Genomic DNA, 23,245 nt, shown 5'->3' with positions numbered 1-23,245 from the left:
CGCATCTCTCACCGTCTTCTCCCTGAGGAAATTAAAGAGGCATCCTTGGCCAGACAACAACCTTAGTAAACAAACACACTGGAGTGGAGAGGGGGGTTGGGGATGTGTGGGGGGGGGGGGTCTTGGTGTTGAGAGGAGGCATGGTGGCGCAAAGGGGGGCGGGGGTATAGGATTCAAGGCAGGCAATAGAGGAAAACAGATCCAATCAGGATGTTTTGAGCCATGGTAGCCTCTCATCCTTACTTCTAAGCCACACACACGCAAACACACTTACTCACAGGCACACACATACATGTGTCCTCAGACACACACACACACACACACACACACACAGGGGGCCTGAGAGCACAGAGGATTATCCTCTTCCGCTTTCTCTCCTGAGAAGCAGGGAGCAGGACGAGGGCACCCCTTATCTACTGTGGTCATGATTACTTCTGAGAAATGGCTTTTTAGAAAAGGAATCTGGTAGAGAAATAGTACTGGGGACATCAGCATTGAGAGAGAGAAAGACAGGAAGAGAGGGAGAGATTGATAGAGACAGAAATCAACCTGGCCCCAAGGGAAGACATTTACAAAGCAATCGGTCTGTTTAGACACTGATGTTATGGCAACAGCCATGGAGAAAGATTTCACCAATTATGTGTGTGGGTGGGCTGGCTATAGCCCTTAATGTGTGGTATAGATGGACCCTCTTTGTGTGTGTGTGTGTGTGTGTGTGTGTGTGTGTGTGTGTGTGTGTGTGTGTGTGTGTGTGTGTGCGTGCGTGTGCGTCCTATCTCCTACACACGCAGGTCATTGAGGCACCAATTAATTATTAGCAACATAACAACCAGTTTTCTGTACACTCCCTCACTAACTCATGCCCATTCTTACAGTTTCACCACTAAAGAGACAGTCAGGCTGTTATTGAAAATGGAAGCAGGTTCCGAATTGTTTTGTCTGGTTCAACATTGTTTGATTAAGAATTCATAGAAAACAATGCCAAACACACATTGAAGATGGAGAGACAGGGGTACAGTGAGATATATACAGAGGGACAGACTGAGAACATAACGTGAAAATGGAAACGAAAGGGAGATGCATGCTTACAGACAGGCAGACAGACAGACAGACAGATAGACAGACAGATGGATGAAAACGAGTGGCAGCAGATTTTATCCAACCCCCTCTCACTCATTCTGCCACTTCCTCAAGTTCCCATTCCCCTGAAGTACGCTCTTACACATTCACCTCTGATACGGCCATAGAATGAGATACAGAAAGGGACAGACTGAGAACATAAAGTGATTTCACCAATTATGTGCGTGGGTGGGCTGGCTTTAGCCCTGAATGTGTGGTAGGGGTGGACCCTCTTTGTGTGTGTGTGTGTGTGTGTGTGTGTGTGTGTGTGTGTGTGTGTGTGTGTGTGTGTGTGTGTGTGTGTGTGTGTGTGTGTGTGTGTGTGTGTGTGTGTGTGTGTGGCTACAGACTCCGTAGGTAAAAAGAAGAAGAAGAAAAGGCTCAGTGAAATGATTCACTGGCTCTGTTTTGAAAATGATAAATTGTAGCTTGCTGAATATGTGCATGGTTGCTTCTCCACGGTGGATAAGTGATTAGAACTCAGATCTCAACTCAGGCGTACATTTTGCATCAGGCAAGATTTCCATTAGGTTAGTTATTGAGTTATATAATTGCTTATCTATCTATGTATTCCATTCTTTATTTCTGATGATTGCCAAACATCATCTGAATTGAAGTCAATGATATGGTTGCCAATGGGGTTCTTAAAAGGTATTTGGGTATGGCTGCTCCTCTGGGCCTCTGAGACTCTTGTTTGGATTTGAATTGACTTGCAGTCAGGTACACAGTGTATGGATTGTTGGGTGTGTTTTTTATGTGGCATCTCCTTCAGAAGACATGTTTAATGATGGCCCTCCGCTGATTTAATCTAACTCATTCTTACTAATTTTGTGACATCTGCCAGCTGAACTAGATTAGCAAAGCTGACACTTCTTCAAGTTCCAATTTGCCAGAAGTGCAGTAATACACATCATCTTGAGAAGGTAGGCAAGAAGTGTTGGTGTGTCATGTCAAACACACGCACACGCACACGCACACCACACACACACACACACACTCGCCACTTCACCAACGCCTTGCCTGGCATGAATTTTTTTACGTGAGAGGTATTTAGCAAGGGAGGCAAGAGCATAATTGCAATGTGCGGAGCTAGGTGTATATTTAGAACATGTTGAAGGGTCTCACGATGTGTCTGGTGGTGAGTGATGAGGTGTGCAGGGGAGGCATTGCCTCCTGAGGACAGTGGGCCGTGACCTGCACCTGCAGTTCAGGGAATTCTGAAATATTGATGTGGTGGATATCAGTGCATCCATGGCTGTCAAAGGAAGAGCAGTGTGAGTGTGATCTCAAAGACAAGTCTGTATCGGTGTCACAGTTGTCAAACGCAAAGCATCTGAGGAGGTGTTGAGTGTCTGTCTCGGTTTGGGTGAAGTGTCTGTATACTGAAAGTTGTGCCTTCTGCTCTACACTGCACTGTGAATGTAAGTCCCTAACATTTGGTAGTATTGTAGCGTACCTTTCTTGTATGGATTGGTACCACATCCCTGTTCAGACATTTCCTTTTTGGCAGGGAAGGTTGTGCCCTTGCCAGGTTTGGATTCGAGCTCTGCTTCCGTCAATCCCAAGGATTTGCTGTAGTTTATTTCACAGCTCTTGGTTTCTAAGTGTATCAAATACATTGACTATGCCTCTTGGTTGTTCTCGGTCAACATTGCTAAAAAAAAAAAGAAACATGTAGCTGTACAAATATCCTTCACTCACTCGGCGACTACAACCTTGACTTGCAAAAGGAGAGAGGAGACATTGAGAGAGGAGAAGAAACATTTTCCTTTACAGTTCTGAAATAATGTCCTAGTCTAGTCTAATCTAGTGTTATTCTTTTTTGCTGTTTGTCAGAATAAATTGATATGATCATATCTTGGCATTAAATGGACTATCCTTTTACAGTATGATGGGCATTATGCATCATAGACAGGACGAGAGTGACAATGTGAGACATTCGGTCCTGAGCCGTGTGCTGGAGGAGTCTCCTGTGAAATAGTGACACGTTGACATTCTCCTTGAGTCTCCCCTAAAATGGTGTGCTCTCATATCTGGCACTGCTTTTCTCCTTCCATCATAATAAGTTGGCTTTTTGAAAAGCCAGGTGCCACTAGATGGAGCTGTTTAGTGCAATTTCTAACCTTCCCATTTCATGGCAATTTCTGGAGGTTGGTGTTTCTCTGGTTTGTTTTTGCTACTGTTGCTGACTGAAATGTATTGGAATTATACAATCACCGAGCACTCTGTAAGGAACACCTGTACACCTTCTCGTGGTGGAGGTGGTGTAATGGTGTGGGGAATGTTTTCGTGGCACATTTTGGGCCCGTCAATACCAATCAATCATCGCTTGAATGCCACAGCCTATTTGAGTATTGTTGCTGACCATGTGCATCCCTTCATGGCCACAATTTACCCATCTTCTAATGGCTACTTCCAACATGATAATGCATCATGTCACAAAGCAAAAGTCGTCTCAAACTGATTTCATGAACATGACAATGTCCAGATCTGAATCCAATAGAACACCTTTGGGATGTGTTAGAACGGGAGATTCACAGCTTGAAAGTGCACCTGAAGAAAATCTGCAGGAATTGCGTGATGCAATCATTTCATCATGGACCAGAATCTCAAAGGAATGTTTCCAACATCTTGTGGAATCAATGCCACGAAGAATTGAGGCTGTTTTGAGAGCAAAGGGAGGCCCTACACAGTGTTAGTATAGTGTTCCTAATGAAGTGCTCGGTGAATGCATTTCTTTGATGTATTCCGATGGATACATATATTTGTGGAGTGAGGTGGTATAGAGAAGGGAAAAGCTGGGTTTTTTTCTCTCTAAAATGCTCTCATTCAAACAGTAATACTGTGCAATCAGGGACCAATCTCTATCTTCCAGACTAGACTTTCACAGTTCACCTATCGCCTCAATCTCTCACCAATCAATGCTTGACAACGTTATTTTACAATAACTCATTTGGCCCCGTCGCCCTGCAAAGAAAAGAAAAGATATTTTGTGTCATTGTTGTTCTCCTCTTTGGATGTTTAATTGCAGAGTTAGCTATGCAGGCTGAGTTCTCTCTCTCTCTCTCTCTCTCTCTCTCTCTCTTTCATTCTTTCTCCCTGAGAGAAAGAAAGAGGGAGAGAGAGAGAGAGAGAATTTGAGAGGGAGACTTGCGAGATGAGAGGCAGGGGAGCTGGTGATAGGCTGCTCCTCCAGTGTCGGCGAGGGTTGACGAACTTCAAACAGCCAACTTTGCCTGCGGTCAAACGGATCAACTGCCCGCTTTCCCTGCCTCCTCATCAAGGGGACGCATTACTCAGCAATCCTCTGCTCACCGGGCCTGCATGGCCTTCAGATACAGAAGGAGGGTCTCTAGCCCCCCCCCCCCTCCACCACACACAAACACACACACACACACACACACACACACACACACACACACACAAACTCCCCTGCTGCCACTTCACTTTATCACCTACTGTCGGAGAGGGACCAGAGAGGCCACTGTTACAAAGCAAGGTGCAAGTGTGCAGAAAAGTTGCAATTACTGCACCCACACTTGGTATCCTTGGTAATTACCAGCTGTCCAAAATATTATAGTGATAGCCAAGTCTTAATTCCCCAGCTCCGGTACCATATTATTAGTCTAATTACTTATATAAACAGTGCCATTGTGTGGTAGCATGATTTACTATATTCATTTTACACCATATGATATTACCACATATATAAGGCTATAAAATGGGACTTTTTCAGAAAAAAGCTTTTTCAGCTGTTGGTAAGCTACATTTTTGCTTAGTCATGGTCCTTGGAACAGCCCTGTAAAAGTGTCATCTATGGCTTGTTTGTGCAGACTACAGTGAATTCCTTATTTAGATGTTACATTTCTCTCTACTCCTTTTCTTGGACATAAACCTTGAGAATGAGATATATTTTTAAAGCTCGGTAACTGGTAATAAATCAGTAATGAAGTGGTAAAAAAAAAAAAAAACACTTCTTGAGCAATATTCCAACCTTTTTAATCATACATCTTATCGCAATCTAAATAATTTGAACCATTGAACTTCCAACCAGCTGTTTGCTAACCCATCCAAACCGCTAAATGGCTGAAGATAGCCAGTGCAGTGCCATCACATATAGTTGGCTAATCAGAAATGTCATCCTTGAACTAGACTTCCATCCACAAGTGTATATTTTACCTATGCTAAGAACGAGGGGACTGACACCTGACGCACGACAGCGGCGGCTCCTAATTGTAGTCTGTCAGCACCAATTTACCCGCACCGTAATTCCCCCACAACCCCGCCACGCTCTTCTTCCATCACCGCTTTTATCAGAAGCGGTTAGCATGGCCGTAGTTTGTCAATTGAGCCGTGTAATACAGTCGCATAAACCCTAATGTAAGGTGATGGGGCTTATTGTTGTCGCCTTCCCCACTGACATGCACTAGCTCATTGCTAATGGATAATGGAGGGTCGGCCTGGGAGAAACAAAGACAGGCAAGCGCTCGGCTATCCCATGTGTTCTTGTCCTTTTGCCAGGAAACAATTTGTTTAAAAGCGCGACAGCTGCAGTCATCCAGGCCACTGACATGGGACGAGTGACTGCGCTCTGGTCAGAGACTGAGAAGGAGAGGAGAGAGAGAGAGAGAGAGAGAGGGAGGGAGGGAGGGAGGGAGGGAGGGGCGCGAGGCAGCGGGGGCGCGCGGCGGCGGCGTTTCATCCTCGCCTTCGTCATCCCCGCTGTTGTGTTGCCCACTGTCTCACACGCAAATCATATCCTCGGAACAGTAATTAGCGACTCGACAAAGCTGTTACGCTGCAGTAAACTCTGTGTCGGGTAAAAGAGGGGGGCTTGACAGTTTGGACACGTGGCAGTTGAGAGATGGGCTTTTGTATCGAGGACGCTAAGAGTGTGTGTGTGATAATGAATGCGCCACCAGTCACGTCTGATCCCGTGTCACCTCCGACCCCGGCCGGGTGCAGCCGCTGGAATGCTTGATTACTGTGCGTCTGAGGAAGTGTAACCATTAACGCGTGACCTTTCTGATTTCCTCCGAAAGCGATTTAAACATGAGCACTGATTTGCCCTTTACAGAGCCCTCCAACCGCACACATCACACACGCGGTGGCAGTGAAGGATGGGCTGTTTGGCTGCATGTCTGCAGCTCATTTGAGACGGGCACCACCCCCCACCCCACCCCCCCCCCCCCCCCCTCGGTGCTAACTTGTCCAACTGTAAGCAACATAAACATGCACATGCACAGAAAAGCCACACCTGCCATCACTTCCCTTACTCACACTGACATCTCCCACACAGTAACTTCGCGCATAACGACCCTTCTGTCTCACACACTCACTTCTGACATGACCACAGGCAAACGCACACACTCTTTTTTTTTTTTTTATATGTTTTTCGGGCATTTCTGCTTTATTGGGATAGAGACAGTAGAGATTGACAGGAAGGATGGGAGAGAGAGGAGGGATGGCATGCAAGACGTGTCGAGGGTCGGAATTGAACCAGGGACCTTGCGATTATGTGCTAAGCCACTAAGCGGCCCACACACACACACACTCTTAACATGGCTACAGACTCAGAGTTACCGTAGGTGGCACAGGACATCACTTCAACCTTTTCCTCTCCAGATTCCAACTGTGTTGGACTGACAGCAGTGGCCTACTCAAGGAAAATATGTGTCGAAGCAACAAAATAAACAGAAGAAGAAAATGCTGAGGAAATTGGACTGAAAGTAATTCTCTGCCTCTGTTTTGAAAATGGTAAAATATAGCTGGCTGAATATGTGCATGGTTGCTTCTCAACAGTGGAGAAGTAATTAGAACTCAGATCTCAACTCATGCAAGATTTCCATGAGATTAGTTATTGAGTTATTCCATTGCTTATCTATCTAGTTACTCCGTTCTTTATTTCTGATGTGATTGCCAAGGGATAGAAGTGGGGTTCTTAAAAGGTGTTCGGGTATGGCTGCTCCTCTGGGACTCTGAGGCTCTTGTTTGGATTTTAATTGGCTTGCAGTCAGGTACACAGTGTATGGATCGTTGTGTGTGTGTTTTTTTTTTAATGTGGCTTCTACTGAAGAAGATGTGTGTGTTTTAATGATGTTTGCTGAATGAAAACCTTTTGAAAATATCTCTCCATTCACATGCTCATTAAAAACCTGCCTCTTACAATAACCCCCCCTCGTCTCCCCCCACCCCGGAAGTTTGGCTGCCTGGTTGTTTCCCCCGACTAGTCGTCCAACAAGATGTAAAGAGTCCTCAGGTTAGCATGTGTGCCCCCGCACTAAAGAAACAGGTTTTTATTTTGTTATTTCTTGTTTTTGTTCTTGTGGAAAATGTCACACAAATGTTAATTAAATGTTAATCAAACATCATGTGCATAGCAATGTCATCAGGATTTTCAGAAAGGATATATTTAGCTGATTGGGACTGATGCTGGAGGTCATTTCTCCCTGGGGATTTATCTCTTTTCCCACACTGAGGGAGCAAGGCAAAGATGGGGAACAGCAGAGACTCTACGGCGGGGAGACACAATGCTTCGCCTAATTAAAATGAATGTCAGCTTCCCCCCACTGAGAAGTGCATCAATCTCCCCCCCGATGGGCCTGGAGTGAGTCCTACCCTGTCAGAGCCTGCCAGAGCAGCCATCCTTCTCCAGACGGACCGCAACTGCCTTGGCAGAGAGACAGAGGGGGTGGGGGGGTGATGTTTGTGTGTCTAATGGACGCCATGAGGCTGGGAGAAGGCTGGGCTCTGGCCCGCGTGTGCCTCACACCAAACAGCAGTCATCAAAAGCGGTAACTGCCCGTGGAGCCATTTGCCACCTATGACCTATAGCGATGAAACTGACAATGAGCCCAGCGAAGACAAACATCATCTGCTTGCAATTTCACCAAAGTATCGTAGGTGTGCAAGAAGCGTTACCCTTTTCTTTTTATCTTCTCTATGGGATACGCTTTTCTTCTCCCTGTTGGCCTCTGAGCACCCACTGCTTTGCTGAAAAACAAGGTTGGATAAAACTGGTTCCCTCCGCAAATCATCCCAACTTGTTATAACTTGTGTCCTTAAAGCAAAGCCTACAACTTTAAACCAAAGCTCTAAGTCTGAGAACATTGTCACACGATGAATGAGAGAATACATATTGACAAATATCAAGGGCCCAGTCATTTTGATGTAAATTACACATAATGTGTACACTTGGATTGAGTTGAAAAGTGAATGACTGTTGTTTTTCTACTTCTTGACATAAGCCTCTCAGCTGTTTTTTTCTATTTCAATTGGAAGAGAAGTGCAAAATGATAGGAGGGAGTGATAATTACCCTCTCTCACACTATTCTGCACTCTGTAAGATGTCTCGTTCAATCATATTCCAGAAAATGAGAGAGAAAAGAAAGATTGTGCCCCCTCCCTTCCAGCTTTAAATTGGCATACTTTCCATACTTCAAGTTCCCTCTCATGTACAGGAGGGTTGTTCGTCTTGTCTATGACATAACAAGGCCCTCTATTCATTTATTGTATTGCCTAGAGAGCATATAGATGCTCTGCATTTAAATGCACTTTAGAAAGTTGAAATGAATTGGGGATTGATCACTCCATAAGCCGGTGCTACAATCTCCAGACAATAACACTAACTGTCCTTGGAAAGCCACCACCAACATGAAGCCTCTTATCTCTGGGTGAATGTGCGATTTACTTGTTTCGTTCCAAAAAATAGTTCTCCTGCCATGAAAGGTTAATGTTTTACAGTAAATTGGTTTGAGCAAAAGGCTCTCATGAAGCTCTCCTTGAAGATTTGCAATCAGCGAAGGCCAAATTTGAAGCCGACTCAATACTCCCTAAGCCTTATTTGGCCTCGGTAAAGCTGCACTGAATACAGAATCCTGTTGGTTTCAATTGGAGCGCTCCTGCAGATAGATGAAAATGCTTGTGGTTTAGTACGCTTAAGTTAATGATCTCGGTGCATGTTCCCTCACTTCCTCCAGGGCTTCTCATTGTGGAGAATAAGTAGCGAAAGCTCTGGGCCGGTTCCTGTCACAGGGTCTTGGCTGAAATAATGGCTTCAACAGCCCAACAGACTGCAGTAATAGTAATAACTGTCAGACTCAGTCTCCCATCAATGCTCACATCCCTCTAATTTAGGATTAATTCCCACTGCATTCTAAAAAGCCCTGAGTCGTTGAAAGTCTTTCCACGTCTTTTGAATGTCTCAAAGACTATATTCCTGCAAACAGTTTTATCTTAAGTTTTCCATGGATTCGACTCAACTCAGGCAAAGTTAGAAAATGAACCATTATCGAGAGAGGTCTTGAATCGGTCAATTTCTCTATTCTGTAGGAGACTATGTTGACACGGACCATTTTCCCTGCAATTTCCCTCCCAAAAAATCTTCCAAGTATCCTCAAAAGTTTTTAAATTAATTTTGTTGCTCCAGGTTACAGACATGAGATCTTTATTTTCAGCCAATTTCACTTTCGACAATGAAATACTTTTTTTGTCTGTGGATGCCACAACATTGCATTTTACGCAACTAAACAAGGTTGATGGATTTTTCCCCCAGAAAATGCTTTACCATTTTGAGCAATTATGTGTGCAGTGACATCGCCTGTTATTATTGTTCTCTGTGCAACTTTATGAAAAAGTTTTTGCCTCTCGCTTGTTTTTGCCACAGGCAAACCTTTCTGTTTTCCCCCTCATCTCCACCGTTGTTATAACTGAATGCATGTTTGCTGTCACAATCCAATTCAATGACACTTTCTTTAAATATAGCCTATACTCCTCAGCAGTCTAACCAGACAGGCACAAACTAAATCATTTTGTGTTAACTACTCATCCTTTCCTATTAAAATACTCCCTGACCATTGTTTCGACTATGGCCTTTTTTAATTTATCATTTAGCAGTGCTAAATAAGGATTTTAACTGTTACTGTTAAGTTAGCAGCTTGACATCTTGCGTTGTTTGATTAGTTTGGTGATTGTCCCTGAAATGTAAATGTAATCAGAATCAGAATCAGAATTATTTTATTTGGCCAAGTATATTTGCACATACAGGAAATTGACTTGGTGAGGTTTTTGCGTGGACATAAAAAAACAAATAGCAAATATTGACAAGAAATTCACAAAATAGCAAAGTATTAAGAAAAATAACAAATTTACAAATTTACAAAAAAGAGCAGCAGAACAATACATCTAATTGAATAATCGATTTTACATTGCTCTGCTGTCACGGCTGGTTATTGTGTCTGAACATGACACACTGAGTTAGTACACAGAATGAGTTAGTGTCCCTCATCCTTGATGTATCACCTACTAATTTGCACTGTAGATCTTGAAGGCTTGGACTACTACAATAAATGTCCCCTCAGGCCTACACCATTAAGCCTCCCACATCAGCTAGGTTCTATAATGTTGATCTGCTTCAAGATGATCGTCATGTTCAGATTGAGGAAACAACAATTCTTAAGCTTACTGTACCTCTGCCATTGAATGCTGTTTGCTAACAGTATGTTCATGTTCAAGGATTACCAGCGCATGATGTGCATTTTCCACTTGGCTTCAGAAAACTATGTTTATTATGCCCATTTGTTTGGTTGTATGGTGATTTGAAGAGCCACATTGAGATTCCTCGCCGTCCTGTTGTTTGCCCACCCGAGGAGTTGGAGTTTTGTGCAGTTCATGTGACGATCACATCGCTTTGATGCAGATTGTATGGAAGCTCTTTTATACTCCTTGTGCATGGAAACCATGATTGTGATTCATGTTGCTATGTGCTTTATTGTTTCTGAAAGAGGCTCCTTTTTGTCCTGCTGCTTGTGCTGTAAATGATTGTGTTTGTTTGTGGTAAACAACAAATAAGGGGATTCTTGTTGAAAGCCTTTCCCTGTCTTTGTCTGTCAATTTGAAGGTCGGAGCTCCCAACAACACTACCATATTGCAGTGTTCTAAAGTCATGTACATGCAGATAGTTGTGCAGAAACATGTTATGTTTCAAAGGGTTGTTTGCCTCAAGCTTTTATAGTTATGAAAGGCTCTTTATTGGTTATAGTAGTACTTACCAACACATTTGTCATACATGTTTGAAATAGAACAATATGTTCTTTGTAGATATAATGTTAGTGGGGTCTAGTTTACGTATGTTATTTAATTTTGTATCCATTGCATCCATGTTGCTCATGAAAAAGCTAAGCGGTCACAATTGTGACCCATGGGATAATACAGAACACACATTCAATCATGGCATTTTAATATAATAGGACATATTACGGATATACATCATCTAAATGATTCTACACATGATTTTAAAATTACCCATGACTCCCAAAAAGGTGCTTAAATCAGTTTTTTTTTTTAATGAATACTTGGGTTGAGGTATAGGACTAGCCTTGGTTAACAGTATACGGGTATGCACATTTGAGCACAGGTAGTATAGACCTGGTTTGTGTGAATATTGAGACAGGTGTTAATAATATATGGCCTTTAATATGAAATCTGGTTTATGTGAAGATTAGGGCTTCAGACACAGGTGTGCACCGGGCTTGTATGAATACCTTAGCTTTGGTATACTGTAGGTATATGCCTGTTTTGTATGAGTATTTGGCCTTATGTACAGGGATAAACCTGGTTTGTCATAGTAATTGAGTAGTCGAGACATGATTCTATCAATATTAGGGTTTTGGCATGTGGGTATTAGGGTAAGTAGGTTTAGGTGTGTGAGTAATTGGGCTGGGTTATATGGATGTTTAGGCTTGGGAATAGGGGTAAATTACTATTTGCTGTATTAATGGTAGGGTTAATTCCCACCAGTCACAATTGTGACAACAAAACCTACTTTTTCACATCCTATTAAATTAAACTCTTAAAAAAACAGATATAGATTACCTAAAAGGGTTACTAATGGCATATGATTTGCATAGTTTCATGCCTTCAACATATTTGGTAACAAGTGGGTTAACTCGGAGCGCATGAGGGCTTCTTAGTTTTTCGACAATTGGAAGACTTTGAAAGTTTGCGATAAGAGACAAGCGCTGGGTAGATAAGAGCGGTCTCTGCTGTAGGCGTCGCTGCCGTGATTGGTGCTTTGTCTCCCTCGCATTTGCTCAGAACTCAAACTAGCATTTCTCCTCTCCTTTCTCCTCTGATCATCTCGACTGCAAATATTCATTAAACATTATCATCAAGACCCAAGTGCTTGACCGTGTTTTACACACTCACTCACTCACTCTCTCTTTCTCTCTCTCTTTCTCTCTCTCTACTCACTCACTCTCTCTTTCTCTCTCTCTTTCTCTCTCTCTCTCTCTCTCTCTCTCTTTCTCTCTCTCTCTCTTTTTCTCTCTCTGTCTCTCTCTTTCTTTCTCTCTCTCTCTCTCTCTCTTTCTCTCTCTCTCGCTCTCTTTTTCTCTCTCTCTCTTTCTCTCTCTTTCTCTCTCTGTCTCTCTCTCTCTCTCTCTCTCTCTCTCTCTCTCTCTCTCTCTCTCTCTCTCTCATTGAGAGTGTAGACATGGTAGAGATAGAGAAAAAGAGACGCATTAGATAAATTGCCACACATTTTTCATTGGCTACTTCCACCACCCATAAAATGATCCTTCCCTAGTTAGATCATTTTTACAAAATCATCACTTTCAAAATGGACTCGGTTGATTTAATGTTTCATATGAAGCATCTTATTAATTCGACCTCATGAAATGGAAAAAAACAGCCAATGCCTCCTGGGAATATACGGCTATCTGTTTTACTGCCGCCATATATTGCGGAGTTAGAATTCAGAGAAGCAGCAGTTAATGTCTGCGCTAGTTGGGGGGTGGAAAATATATTCTGCGGCGAACTCCTTCTTGAGAGCAATGGGATATTGATCAGCATCTCAGGCTTACTTGCAGAATCCGCCACGGAGGCCCTCCAAGGTGAAATGTGTGTAGCTTTAGAGGGGTCCTCTGCAATGTACATAATGACAGATAATGATGTGTTTATCTGATCCCTGGTTCAAACTGCTCGCTGTTTTTTTCTCGCTCCCACACCGGGAGTGATGCGTGTCTAACTGACCTCTCTATATGGACTTAACAGGTTCCATGGCCTTACATCTGTTCACCGGAGCCGCCGGGGGAGTCATGTTGGGAAGTTACGAAGCCAAGTTGAATCTTTATTATCCCAGAGGGAAACTTGTTTTGCAGGCAGGGGCAACACAACACGTACAATAAAAGTACAATACCATAGAACCGTTAAAGCAGACAAATTGACAACAACAATGCATCATTTACACTACAAAACACTGCACCATAACATTAATTCTACTGTACAGTTGAAGTGCCAGTGTAGAGTGGGAGGGCATGGGCCATGTATCAGTACTCTATTTCTTTAGTGGCTTGCACCTAACCGATACAATTGCTATGTAGAAAAAAGTTGGATGGTGCGACACTTTGACACCTTGCAATAGCTGGTAATGTTTTCAAGTGATAACATGAAGGACAATTATGAAAATCACACATTTCTCAAGACAAATACGACTGTTTTCACATGAGAGAGCAGGTATACACAAATGACAACCAATTAGGTGATTGTATTTCATGTCGAATTACTGCCCTGAGGGAGGCTTCATCCATTGAGTGGAACACATTAGAATGCTCTCATTTCTCTCCAAGTGACGTGACTCGACAGAGGCAAGGTCCTTCTGTATTCTGTCCTTCCCTGCCTGTGATTGATTACTTTGGTCTGAGGCTGACCGGCTTATTAATCGATTTGGCGGGAGCCCAGTGGATGATTTAAAGCACAGGCATTTGTACTTTTCCTGGGATAGCTGTTTTCAGAGTGAAATAGAGGCGCCACAGGACTCATTGTAAATCATGTTTAAGCACAACAAATCTGCTCCTAAACTGCACGTGTGACTGTTCTCAGTTGATGGGGGAGATTTATCACAAGCATTTAGGCCTCGACTGTGTAGGCCTACAGGAAAGACTGTTAAGGTTAGTGCGTGTGTGTGTGTTGAAAGTGGCTGCTATTTGCAGAGTTGTGAAATATCTGCAATGAATGTGATGCAAATATCAATGCATATTACTACTGCAGTAAATCTTGAAAAATCATTTATATTTGGTCAGTTGCTTACAGCTTTCTCAGTCCTCTATGATGGAGAGTCCAGGATTAGTGTGTGTGTGTGTGTGTGTGTGTGTGTGTGTGTGTGTGTGTGTGTGTGTGTGTGTGTGTGTGTGTGTGTGTGTGTGTGTGTGTGTGTGTGTGTGTGTGTGTGTGTACCATCTTCATTTGAAGAATTTAATCTTTTATTGACATGATTTTAGTCCAAACAACAGAAATGCCAGGAGATAAATTGAAATTCTATTGTAGGCCCACAGTTTAGGAACCCCCGATGATGTGGACGACATTGCTAAAAGATGGCCTGTATACCAATGTCCTCTACTGTAGGTGCCGCAGTCCCCTGGGATGCCAGTCTTGTCTTGTCCGAGGCAGTGGACAATGCTCTCCAAATGTAATTGCTGCACAGCTATTGATTTTCCTCAGCTGTTTCAATTTCTGTACTTTCGCCGGTGATACAATATTTTGGGGGAACGCTATTTGAGCAAATTGAACTTTTTTAGCTGTCTGTCTGACCACTTAAGCGTAGTGACCTGGTTAGAGTTGCCTCTCTCTGGGGCAGTATATCCAGACGCCAAAGTGGATTTACCTGCTTCTGACCATTTGAAAACAGCGAAACATTTTGTAGCTTTCATTGATCATACCAGCAGGAAGAGTGCAATGTTCTCTCTTGTCGCTTCATTGGCATATCACCTATCCTCTAATGAGTAACATTTGTCATTGATCTATTCAACAGCTTTTTTTTTTTTTTTTGCACAGCTGTCCTCAACCTCCACGTCCCGAGCGGCCTTCATGCAGTGCCTGCGCTGGGGGGTGTGGTGCCCCTTCCAGGAGTCAGGCACCTTGAGGGGCGAAGAGGTGCAGTTCACCCTGCAGGGAGGCTCTGTTCCTAACCCGTATGGAGTCATGGTTTATACCACGTCCACCGATGGCAACACCCAGATCTCTTCCCAGGTAAGAGACACACACACACACACACACACACACACACACACACACAAACACACACACAATCAAAACAAAACCATTTGTCTATTGGTGGCTTTTGTCTGAACCAGTCAAGGCTGGTGACTTGAAAAAATTTAGAAGGATGGGAGACTCAGGTATAGACAAAACATTGTCTAAAACAAATAGTTTGAACCTAAAAAGTATATTAATTACATTTATAGTAAAATATTATAGGGAATGGGAAAATGCCAGTTGATAGTTGCCAGTTGGTAATTGCAGTGTCCAGGGTCGATGAATGTCGGAGAAGAGTTTAACTCATCCACTCAGGGCAGGACAGGATTTTACTGTGAAGACAAACACCACAAATGTGGTTGTGTTTGTGTATGTGATTGACTACATACACTCAGGAGCACTTTATTAGGAACACCTTCTGTACACCTTCTCATGGTGGAGGTGGTGTAATGGTGTGGGGAATGTTTTCTTGGCACACTTTGAGCCTGTTAATACCAATCAATTATCACTTGAATGCCACAGCCAATTTGAGTATTGTTGCTGACCATGTGCATCCCTTCATGGCCACAATTTACCCATCTTCTAATGGCTACTTCCAGCATGATAATGCACCATGTCAAAAAGCAAAAGTCGTCTCAACCTGGTTTCATGAACATGACAATAAGTTCAGTGTTCTTCACAGTGGCCTTGCCAGTCACCAGGTCTGAATCCAATAGAACACCTTTGGGATGTGGTATAACAGGAGATTCACAGCTTGAAAGTGCATCTGAAAAACCTGCAGGAATTGCGTGATGCAATCATGTCATCATGGACCAGAATCTCAAAGGGATGTTTCCAACATCTTGTGGAATCAATGCCACGAAGAATTGAGGCTGTTTTGAGAGCAAAGGGAGGCCCTGCCCAGTATTAGTATAGTGTTCCTAATAAAGGGAGGCCCTGCCCAGTATTAGTATAGTGTTCCTAATAAAGGGAGGCCCTGCCCAGTATTAGTATAGTGTTGTAATAAAGGGAGGCCCTGCCCAGTATTAGTATAGTGTTCCTAATAAAGGGAGGCCCTACCCAGTATTAGTATAGTGTTCCTAATAAAGGGAGGCCCTGCCCAGTATTAGCGTAGTGTTCCTAATAAAGGGAGACCCTGCCCAGTATTAGTATAGTGTTCCTAATAAAGGGATACCCTACCCAGTATTAGTATAGTGTTCCTAATAAAGGGAGACCCTGCCCAGTATTAGTATAGTGTTCCTAATAAAGGGATACCCTACCCAGTATTAGTATAGTGTTCCTAATAAAGGGAGGCCCTGCCCAGTATTAGTATAGTGTTCCTAATAAAGGGAGGCCCTGCCCAGTATTAGCGTAGTGTTCCTAATAAAGGGAGACCCTGCCCAGTATTAGCGTAGTGTTCCTAATAAAGGGAGGCCCTGCCCAGTATTAGCGTAGTGTTCCTAATAAAGGGAGACCCTGCCCAGTATTAGCGTAGTGTTCCTAATAAAGGGATACCCTACCCAGTATTAGTATAGTGTTCCTAATAAAGGGAGACCCTGCCCAGTATTAGTATAGTGTTCCTAATAAAGGGATACCCTGCCCAGTATTAGTATAGTGTTCCTAATAAAGTGTTCAGTCATCTCAGGAGAGAGTTGACACTGGTCATGGATATTCGACATAGCTAGGAAGCTAGATAGTTAGCTACCTAGTTAGGCAACTGGTTATTATAATTTGTATACAAAATTGAAATGAAATTAGCAAATTTAAGGAAACGAAAATGAAAAGTATCTCCTTCTGTCTCTCTTGCTCTCCTCTTACTAAATACATCTGTAAAAAGTTATATTTTTCTATCTCAATAAATCTCTTGCTACAAAATGTTGCGCCAGAAAGAACTACACGAACAGTGAGTCAGTGAACTAGCTAGGCTATGATTTTGATTGGATGGTCAGGTTGCCATATTTGGTCTGAAGACCATTCTTGGAAGCTCCTCATTTTTATACTGAAACAGATACAGTGAAACAATAAAAACACAAATGAATGGGGCTTAACAGAGCCATTTTTTTTTCTTTTTTTATCAGGAGAAGCTCCAAATCCGGTTTCCTCTATTCTCATTCAACCTGCAGAGCCGATTGTGTGTGTGTGTGTGCTGTTTGAGTGCATTTTGTGCAGCAGTTTTTGTTTTGTATTTCTTTTTAAAATTCAAGGGAGAACCATCCTCCTCTTCATCAATGGACCAGCCTCCACTAGTCTCAACCATATCTGTTCATAGCTCAACAATACACTTTGTATAGCCAGATGGTTGTTCTGCCTTTAGGACACAATACTTTGGATGCGGAAATGTGTTTTTATTTATTTGATCTTATTTCTCATAACATGCAAGTCTGACCATCACAGGGAACGAGATGAGATGAGATGAGACGAGATGAGATATTATACTATGCCATCGTCTCATTTCTCCATTTAACACTGAGTTCTTTATTTGCTCCCTCTGAGGCAAGTGATGAGAGAGATGTGGTCAGGATCCATCTGTCGTCCGGCTCGGAGAAGAAGGCCTCCAGCCCGGCGGTGTCTGTGAGGAACAGGCAGGACGAGGCATCGAGACAGAGGAAACCCCCCTCTCCCTCCTCACAGAGTAAATATCATCATGTGAACAGCTCAATCTGCAGCCACAGCCTCGAGCCCTGTGCCCTTTCCCATAATGGCTTTTCCACAGCGGTTTTTCAGTGAAAAAAAAACGACATGCAATGAACTCCTAAGTAGTGCTTGATATTCCCTTTGAGAATGTTACATGTAGAAAAGGATCCCTAAGGATCAAGCTTTTCACTGGTACAGTATTCGATTTGGAAATCTCTTCAAATATACTGTATACCGGTGTTTGTCTGCTGTGGCTTTTGTTTATCGTGCTGGAAAAGCGTGGCATGGATCGCCGAAAGTGCTGCTAACTGATCAGGGGATACGCTTCAGGTACACACACACACACACACACACACACACACACACACACACACACACTGTGTCAAGGTTCTGACTTTTCATCCATCAAAACCACCGTTGGCCCTATGCATAATGGGACTTCCAACACCTGCAGTGTTATCTCAATGGCACCACCTGCTCTTTGCATGATTAGAATGTTCCATGATTGGGGTTCGGGGGGATAAAGGGATGCACATAAAGAGGCCGAATATCTGGAGAAGTCTTTGGCTGGCCCGATATGGCCCTCTTGATCTTGAACAAGCCTGACATCAGTATCTCATGCTAGCTTCTGCTCCGAAAAGAGTTGTGACCTGAGCACGCATGCACAGACACACACACACACACGCACACACACACACACACACACACACACACACACACACACACACACACACAGTGTTTGCTGCAGTATATATCGAGCAAGAAAACATCATATTTGCCATTCCTCATGAAAGCACAGATGTGTTATTGGCTATGTATCATTCATAGAAAATATGAAGATATGACAGTAGAGTATTTTATTACAGTGCATTACTGTATTTGTTACATCTCACAAAGGCACAGCTCTTTTATTGGACCTCTGATCGTATTATTTCAGGTATTTCTCTGCAAACTGCAGCAGACTTTCCTAGCGAAATAACGTTTATTTGGTGTATGTGTACAATATCTTTCAAATGGAGCCTAAAACAGATTATGTGCCACCGTATGTATCTTACTGAAACACAGACAGATGATTTGCTCCGCTTCTGTCATAAAATTGATTAAAAGCCTGGTAAACACACTGCACAGACCCTCAATCCTGGTGACAGAGGGAATAACTGGAGGCTCCTGCTACATGTTGAATCATTTCCCACCTAATTTTGTTGCCAACGTATCTTTCAGGAGGAGAATTGAGTTGATTGGGGTTCAGTAGGGGGCCTAGTCTTTCTGAAAGCCTGTTTAATCACAATTTAATCAATGTTGAAGTGTCCTTAAAAGACACAGAAGTAGGTAATCTGAAATGTTTCCATGGCTGTTGTAAAGAAAGTACAACATGAATCTTAGTCATTGTTTTGATTTGCCGGCTTAAACAGAGCTGACTGTTGTTTGAATAGGCGGATGATAGATAGATTGATAGATTGATAGATTGATAGATAGGTACTTTATTGCTCCCCCAGGGGAAATTAAGGCATTACAGCAGCTCACATCACAAACAACAACAACAAAATAAAGTGACAATATAATAATATAATAAAAATAAAATAGGCATCTGAAACGTTATATGCAGTAAGAACAGCCCAGTATGATTTAACATCCCCGAGCCTGACTCTGATCACCCCGATCGAGCCAGCCGGAGGAGGAGTCTTATTGCGGCATGTGTGTGTGTGTGTTTCTCTAGATGGTAGATGCAAACATCAGCTCATTTACAAGCTGAAATGTGTAATTCATATTTTTGACGCCTGTGGCAGCATTCTTTGTATCCGACAAGAGGATCAAACGCAGAAAAATCATATTGCATTCCTACCCCTTCAGCCGATCATTTGTAAATAGGAAAGTGAGACACTTACTTCTGCAGATGAATCCATGAGTAATTGATGATGTATCTTAATCTTAAGAATTCTGTATGTATATAACGGATAACCTCACAAAGTCCATACATTTTCATATTTTAGTGATTTAGCCACAGAACTTGCATCGTTTGCTTGACCGTCATTGCTGATGATTAACGAAGATGGAAAAAATATGGAAAAATATTGCTGTGTGTGCATTGATGGCTGCTAATGAATTCTAATGACATACTTTACATCTTTACACATTTGCATTCTTTACAAATCCCTAATGTTTTAATGTGTATGTGCATGTTGCCATGCAATCCAAACATCTGCTGTTTTCCTCCGCTGTCAAGACATCCCGTTGATCACAGATAAATGGATATACTCGGCAGTCCGCTTAATGAGGTAAAGGATATATTTTGCCAGCAAAAAGAAAGGAAGATAAAAAGCAGAAAAACAAGATGGATGCCAGAGGAGATGCCAGAGCAGATCTGTGCCATGGTGCTAGTTTGCCCAGCACTGTCTGTGTCCTCCTGTCCTCACACACTGTAGTTGGAGCAGATGGATGCTGGAGTAAGCCACCCCGGGCAACTGCAGCCATTTCCAAAAGGGCAGTCATGGCCAGCACAGACAGTGAGAGAGGGGGAGAGAGACATAAAGGGAGGGGGGGTCCGTTCATTTTGCCATCACTATGGCTACCGATGCAACCAGCATTGCATCAGACTCTTGAATCACTGTCACTGTGACTGTGACTGTGTCAAAATCCAACGCTGTCTCAGATTCTGTGAGAGAGGCTAGGCTAGATTGCGCGCGTACCTTTGCACAGTATTTTCAGTATTCCAGTGGTAAATTTAGGTTGAATGTGTGGAACGGTGGAAAATATTTGTTTCCTGTTACAGTGTTAGCATCACATTACAGTGGCGTCAATCGATTGCAAATTCAATGGACAGGATGACAATGCAATTAAAAGGTGTATATTACAGCCAGTTTCTCTCTCATGGCACCTGCTTATGTTCCATTATATGCCTAACAAGGCTATGTAATGAACAGGGCCTCCGAATACACACTCCACAGGGAAGAAATGACAGAGAGTTATTAACTTTGGTTTGTAGAAATAATGAAGAGGAATTGTTTGTATTTAGAGGAGTGAATGGGAGGAAACCTGAGAGGAATAAGGATGGGGGATAAGGGAATCACTAAGTATAGATACTTTCCTTTTTTAACAGTGTGTTTATCTTTATTTACTCAGATCAAAGGCGTACAACTCGAGTCTCCCCTCCAGGATCGCCACAGGGGCCCGGGGTAAGTCCTTCTTCACACTGTATGCAAAACGCGAGCGAGGCTTGACGAAAACGAGATTGCCTCTTTTATAATCAATTGGCTATTTAGAACAACTAGACTAATAAAGAGCAGAGATAGATTAACTAGAACATAAAGACAATATGTCCTTTGACCTGTTGAGCCCTCCAAAGCAACGCGACACTACTACTGATTGTAAAGCAGAGCGATTCAAACGAGGACAGGTTACCAATACAAATAGGGGAGCATTTGAAATCACTTTTGTGGATGACTGCTGCTCCACCACCACAACCAGATAGCCTGGGCTGGTGAAAGTGAGAGACATTCGTGAGGGTGGCTTCGACTAGAACGGCAATGTCACTCTGGCTCAACCATGACTCTGTGACCATAAAAATATGTCTAGATCGTGAGAAGTAATGAAATTGTGGCAGATAAACGACCTGCTTGACAGGAACCTTACATTCAGAAGACCAAAACTGACAGCTTTAGCTGAAGTAGTGAACTAAAGGCTGTAAAGGCATAAAAGGTAAAACTAAACTAGATTATTAATATTGGCTGCAGCAGGTCTGGACAGAGAGGCTACCTTCTTGTTTTTACGGTAGGCAATGATATTATCAAGTAAAGAGGGACAGACAGGGTGGAGGCCAGTCCATTGAATCGGTTAGTTAACTCCAACACCGGTGGCTGGAACCGAGGCTGAACGTCTGGGTTTGCCTCACTGAGCGCCTGCCTGCTCTCTGCCAGGCTGTGGGCCTAGGGGTGGAGTCCTGGGACAGGCATGTGGGGGGAGGGAGGAGGAGTTCACAGCTTCACTGTTGAGGGGGTGTTGGACTGGCAGGGTGGAGGCCTCTGCATGCCTACCTGGCCGTGCGGCGCCTCGCCCTCTGCACAGCCAACACCGGAGAGCAGATTGGAAAATTGACTCACGCAGTGGAGGTTCCAGATCGCGGTTGATTCCGTGAGGCAAGGGATGACTTACATATAAAATTGGATTGCGAAGTGAGGCGTAGGGCGATTTACCGATGGCCAGGAGGGTATTAGAGGCTGATGAGTAGCTCCCGCTCAGACTCACAACAGACACAACCACAGACTTCTGGGTGTCAGCGTCACATCGCGATGATTATGATACGGGGTACACTCCTGTCATGTCGTGCCATTGACCGATGCTGGTCAATTATCAAAGGTAGAGAACCGTATTTTCTCCCATGAACTTCAAGTGCATGCATACTACACATGTGTACAATCAATTTAGCTACGACTGTCAACAGTTTAACTGTGAGGCATAGATTTCACTATCCTGGGTCTGATATCATCAGGATTAGTTATCTGAAGACTTGGTCAGCATGTCAGTGCTTAGATATACGCCTCAGCACCATATTGTCAGTATGCCCCCTGGTCTTCGCTGATGAACTGATATACTATCAGTGAATGTCTTGATACGGAGAGCTAAGCAAGTCAGACAAGCCCTACCCATGGGCATTTTCGGAAAAAAACTGTCATTGTTTTTAACATAGTTTTTTGGTTGTATCGTTGTATTTTGGTCATGATGGAAAATGGTATGGTGCAGCAATGTCTACATCCAAACATTGTAGAAATGTATTTAAAAGGGTTAGATTCACTGTCTTGTGCCAAACATAGAGAGACGATGGAAAATAATAGTTTTTATGTTGTCTACAGTATTTACATAATTGCAGGTTTTCTGAAAATTTGCTTTTGACGGTCATGATCCAACATTGTAACAAGGTTGCCCACTGATTCCTAACCAAAGGGAAGTAAAAAAGAGCATTACATTAATAGAACTTGAATGCTTCTTCACATTCTCTGACTGCCCAAGTTTAAGAGGGGGGGTAATTGTGTGATCTCTATTCTATTCAGTGAAAGACTGGTTTATTTGAACTGGTTTTCGGTTGTTAATTGGGTGCACATTTCAGAAGGCTCACCCCCCAAACCATACTGAGCATTCCGCGTCTCCGTTATAGAAGCATCCGTCAGCCGCAGCTGAACCGCTCCCGCAGTTGTCTGTGAGACGTGCTAGACCGGCTCCGTGAGCACCGTGGCCTCACGTGCAGCTCCTGGTGCTGCAGCGCAAGTTTAGCATTCAAGGCTGTTTGTTTACTTCCGTCCGCTGTGCGTACAGAGCCAACCGTATGAAAAACACCACGAGGTGAATCTGCCCAAAGCTTCTCTCTGGTCTGCCGCTTGACTGGCGGCACGCTTCTGTTGTGCGCCTGGTGCAGCGTCCCCAACGCAACCGCGTCGGAACACAAACGTTCCACTCACGTGACATTGTGGGGTCAGGTCTATCAAAATAC

The 23,245-nt window shown here is 43.3% G+C and overlaps 1 protein-coding gene across 1 annotated transcript in view; it reads left to right on the top strand.

Annotated features, from left to right (window-relative positions):
* The window catches only part of nphp4 (nephronophthisis 4), a gene marked incomplete at its 5' end in the record, with an annotated part of 108,810 nt that overhangs the window by 43,663 nt on the left and 41,902 nt on the right, over window positions 1-23,245 (top strand). Inside the window, 3 exons of the mRNA XM_083674740.1 lie at window positions 14,950-15,144; window positions 17,623-17,761; window positions 20,884-20,936. Of these exons, the coding sequence (XP_083530866.1) occupies window positions 14,950-15,144; window positions 17,623-17,761; window positions 20,884-20,936 (387 nt within the window). The remainder of the gene's footprint in view (window positions 1-14,949; window positions 15,145-17,622; window positions 17,762-20,883; window positions 20,937-23,245) is intronic.

This window comes from Argentina silus, assembly GCF_951799395.1.
Source record: "Argentina silus genome assembly, chromosome: 8".
NCBI lineage: Eukaryota > Metazoa > Chordata > Actinopteri > Argentiniformes > Argentinidae > Argentina > Argentina silus.
The sequence above is the reverse complement of the archived record's forward strand: the minus strand, read 5'-3'. Positions and strand labels throughout refer to the sequence as shown.